The sequence below is a fragment of the Botryllus schlosseri genome, chromosome 10, assembly GCF_051294905.1.
Source record: "Botryllus schlosseri isolate E-star chromosome 10, Bs_hap1, whole genome shotgun sequence".
Lineage (NCBI taxonomy): Eukaryota > Metazoa > Chordata > Ascidiacea > Stolidobranchia > Styelidae > Botryllus > Botryllus schlosseri.
The window spans coordinates 16,830,760-16,835,725 of record NC_137245.1 but is presented as its reverse complement, the minus strand read 5'-3'; the positions used below and the strand labels follow the sequence as shown (position 1 = coordinate 16,835,725).

Below are 4,966 nucleotides of genomic sequence, written 5' to 3'. Positions count from 1 at the left end.
CTGTTTTTTAATGGCGGTAAATTTGAGTGCATAGGGAACTCGAGTTTGATTCGTTGGTGAAGGCAGCTTCGGATACCTTAGTCAAGTGGCCGCGTCGAAATGCTGCTACTCTGGACGTAGCCATGGAGGTAAAAGATACTTCTAACAGAATCAGACGTTTCAATGGAACAGCGGATTGCGGTTGACAGTGTGCGCTCTGCACTAGGGATGCAACGTGCGGTCCGCGACGATGTGATAATTTTGAAATATGCGCTGCGAAATGGAATTCGAATTCAGCTGCGTCTGATACGATTTTAGCTACGTCCAAGGGGGATAAGAGAAAAATCTAAATGCATATGCTGACTTTGCACATGACTATTTTTGACTGCAGCTTTTTGATACCCGGAATAATTTTCCGCGCCGGCTATATACTGGGGCCCCGTGGATATACGCAGGTATCACTCTGCATATGTCTGGGGTTTGTTCAAGTTGTTCTAGCACTCAGGTATCATGTCTTGAGTGTGTCTGACACACCCCAGACACCTTCCAGACATGATACAGAGTGATATCTGTGATACCTGCGTATATCCACAGGGCCATCCACTGGTGCTATTTTTAGCTTTAGTAAGATTTCGAAATTTAATATAGGCCTAATCAGTGTCGATCGTCATCACCGTTACCAATCCTAATGGGATCGTTGTCCTTGCAACTACCAGAAAGTCTACGGCCTGCCCTAGTTTTCAATACTTTATTCACATTTTGCCTGCATGCCAAAAAGATTGCAATGTAGGCTACTACACAATCCTGTCCTACACTGCGCTCTCTGGAAAGCTATATAGGAGCTAGCAAGTCTAGCGAAACAAATGGGGGCCGACTTTATGTAATTGGGTCGTATATAGTTCGCTAGTTCGGATGGTGCTTTCGGATTACGATGGTATCAAACAAGTGCTGCGTTTATGACTTGTGCAATGTGCACCTATTTCGTCTGTTGTTGTTTGTGGTATTCATGGTGTTTGTTGACTACAATGGTCATTTACACCAGGCCGATATTCCTTATTTTTCATTCCGTATCTGCCGACTTGTAGCACGGCCACTTTCAAGCTTTTTAAGACACCGCTTACGCGGATGAGATGGCGAGGACGGGCCTAGATAAGCCCCCGACACTTATGTAGGAATTCTGGAGTCGACCCTTATTGCGTCTCTTTTCATGCAGATGCAGACCTTTTTTTAAAAAAATCAGCACGTATCTATGATCGATGAACCAAGCAGAGCCAGGCAAATTTCGTGGATATGCTACAGAAAATTTTTGGCCGGCCGAAATTAGGTGGACTGCGACCCTGACTACACACGACACGCTTCACCCCTCAAAAGTTCGACAGGAAGGCAAACGGTAGCCAGACATGGGCGGATTTGAAATTTCCATGTCCTAATCCAATCCTAATCCAGAAATTATGTTTATTTGAATCCTAATTCCATTCAAACTTGGAATTTCACTCGAAAAGCCTACGACTTGAGCCTGTAAAACAGAAATGAAACGCTAAATAAGTGCCAAAGCACCTGAAATAACTTTGGTGGGACGTACAACTTTGTCGCCGTTCGCCACAGGACATCAATCTCCCGCCGGCCATCCGACAGTCGACGAGCATGTCCACATTCAAGTCGAAATACAAGCAATTACTACTAAATAAATACAGTCCATCCTCAAGATTACCGGACCACGACTGACCTATCGATCTCGCTTCCCATGACATGCCGCCCTATTTCTTGTCGCATTCTTCTTCTATACCAGTGGTTCCCAACGTGGGCGATATCGCCCCCCAGGGGGCGATTTGTCGGTCCAGGGGGGCGAAAATAGCTAAGGGGGCGATAGGGGGGCGAAAACGGACGAAGGGGGCGATAGGGGGGCGATGGCTCGGTGAAATGGCTATATTGACGTCCATGACCGTAACTGCCACACCCAAACCCCCAATTGAGATGGGGGGCCCGAGCTCGAAGGGGGCCCACAATTTTTTCGTAAATTAACATTAATTAAAGAATATTTTGGAAATTTAGGCAACTTTTTCAAAAAAATTTCGCGCTGCGCGCCATTTCCTGGTCGCTTATTTCTTGCTTATTGGATACCCTTCCTCGAAGGAATGATACGCATGAGTTATAGAAATGGGCATCTCGGCGTTAGCCATTATTAAACCATGACGCACCGAGACATATGAAGTTTCAGGCCATGTAACATGCGACTCCGAGAAGTGTGCCAGAACGAGAAAACCTTGGCCTTTATGCTGACCTACTTCGATATATAGGATATACACATATATTTACTTGTCCATAGGCGCCTAAATGGCTGGCGCCAAATGTTCCTGTCCTGGCAATCAGAACCCCACAAAAAATGCCATCTCGCAGAGAAAAATTAATTGCCAGTGCAGAAATACCAATTTGAAATCGTATGCGTCTAGTACATGGGCGATTTGAATATCTTTTGACATAGCAGACAGGCCACGAAATGTCATTACGTAACGAAGTCATTATACCCACGGGTCCGCCCAAATATGTTCAATTATTATTTACAGGCCCTACATTTTCCAACACACCTCACTCAGCTTTACCGGTAAATCTGAATTACATGAGCAGAGAGATGATAAAAATTGACAGCAATATATATGCAATTCCCGATCATATTGACCGATTCAATCATAAATGATAGAAATTTTTGGCACTTCGCGCGAATTACGCCGACTAACTGAAGAGTCCAACAATTTGTGCTGAGAAGTAGCGGTAAAGAGGTATCGGGGGAGTTTGGTCTGAGGGATGCAGAAGTTTGCTTTATCACCCTATGGAGGAGGGTCAAGACCAACGCATTGGGAGGGGGTGACGAAGTGCTGTTACGGTCCTTTGGGAATCAAGTCGGGGAAATCACTTTTTTTGTTAGTCAAATCACCAAAATTTAGCTGGAAAAGTGTAATTTCAAGGTCGAGCCGAAAAGTTGATTTTTTTCTCTTAGTCGACTCGCCGGTCATTTCAGTCTGTATGCCCATTTTTCGGTTCCCAATATTTGGGGGGCGATGATCGGTGTGGAGTTTGAAAAGGGGGCGATGAGTCGAAAAAGGTTGGGAACCACTGTTCTATACTATCTTCTTTACTTTCATTCAGTGTGCATGCCTCCTCTTTACATCGCCTAGGCCAAGGTGGGTGTCAGATTCCATAGACTACTCCTTGTCGCTTCGACATCTTCCTGTCTTTTCATTGTATCGCAAATTTGTGGTGTATTGAACTGATAAAATTGCTAATAAACCAATGATGATGATGATAATGGGTAAATCGAATCCTAATCCATTGAAGAAAAAATCTCAAATCCTAATCCAATTGAAAACCATCAAAATTTCACGAATCCGGTTTTCCCAAATCCTAATCCATGCTCATCGTCTCTGACGGTGGCCTATAGATAACTAACCTACGTAGGTTAGTTATCTATAGGTGGCCCTTTGCTAAACCCGATATTGCGAAATAACCGTCAGCCGAAACTGTATCAGGTAGATGGAATAGAATTTAATTTGAAAATCGATAGAAAAAATAGAATAAAAATTCTCATAGAAAATTGGGTGGCTCTGAAAAGAGCCGTTTGATTGATTGTAGGTTTACTTCTTCCTCTTCTTCGGCGACTTCTTCTTCTTGGGGGACTTCTTTTTCTTGGTAGTCCTCTTCTTCGCCGGTTTCTTTGCGGCCTTCTTTTTCGTAGCCTTCTTCTTAGGAGAAGCCTTCTTCTTCGGCTTCTTCTTTTTCTTAGGAGACTTCTTCTTTTTCGGGGATTTCTTGCCCCGTTTCACAGTCTTCTTCTTCTTCTTGGGGCTCTTCTTCTTTTTCTTAGGAGACTTCTTCTTCTTCTTCTTTGGCTTAGCCTTAGCGGATGGTGCGGCTGCTGTCGCAGCATCGCCTGGCTCCGCATTTTGTACTTCTTGGGCCTTGTTGATTTTGAATGACCCGTTTGCTCCCTTTCCTTTCACTTGCACCAGGGCGTTATCCTTGACCAAGCGAGCGAGCGTAGTATTGAGACGAGCATTGCTCCCTTGTCCCAAAGTGTACTTTGAAGTTACGTAGCTCTGAATAGCTTGTCGAGAAGATCCTTTGCGATCCTTCATGAACTTGATGGCTTCCTTAACCATAGCGGCATAGGTAGGGTGCTTCGGCTTTGCCCGTGGCACACGGGGTCCCTTGGCCTTTGGAGCAGCCGGTAGGCCGGGTACGATACCTCTTGATCCGTCCATTGCAGCAATTGTGAACTTCGCGCATCAATGCATGAAAATCCGACTTTCAAACGTAGGCAATGTTATTGAAAATGAGTTTCGGACGTCCACGAAACGGTAAACAGACCGCGGGTCATTGTTTTCATAAAAAAGTTATTTTTTTCCGAAATTTTTGTTTCAGTGCATTTTTCTGCAGTTAATTATGTTTTCTTGAATAAAAATTTTGGTGCTTTATAAAGTCTCGCATGAAAGATAATTTATTTCTCTGTTTAACAATGTAAACATTTTGTATCAAATCCCACAGCAACTTTCAGTAATTTTAAGATTTCTACCATCAAAGCATCATTCGCCCGTCAATAAAAATGTAATCTATTTATTTTTATTTTTATTTCATATTATTTTCATTTACCAAGAATTTCTGTGTGTCAGATGGCGTAGTAGATATTCGAAAAATATAATTTTTCAGCTTTCGAATCACCAATGTCACGTATTCAATAATTGACGTTATCGTGGCTTATCGCGCTCATCTGTACTCTAGAAGCCCGTTTGAAAGTGACCAAATCTCAGCACCTAGCTCTTGTACGCTCTGGAAAGCGATCAAGTCGGTATGGTATGATGCTGGTTAAGGCCTCTTTTTATTTATCCTTAATATTAATAAATACTATCAGAAGCTTTTCTTCTCGTCTATGTTATACAAGAAACTATCGGCGATAGTGTGGAATAAGCTATCTCCTGATATTGTGCTCGGAAGA

General features: G+C 43.2%; 1 protein-coding gene across 1 annotated transcript; it reads right to left on the bottom strand.

Moving 5' to 3' along the window:
• Positions 1-3,499: 3,499 nt before the first annotated feature.
• Positions 3,500-4,290, bottom strand: LOC145448693 (histone H5-like). The gene has a single exon (XM_080327159.1). It carries the CDS (start codon positions 4,233-4,235, stop codon positions 3,609-3,611), a length of 627 nt encoding a protein of 208 aa, XP_080183285.1. The 5' UTR covers positions 4,236-4,290; the 3' UTR covers positions 3,500-3,608.
• Between the last annotated feature and the right edge of the window lie 676 nt (positions 4,291-4,966).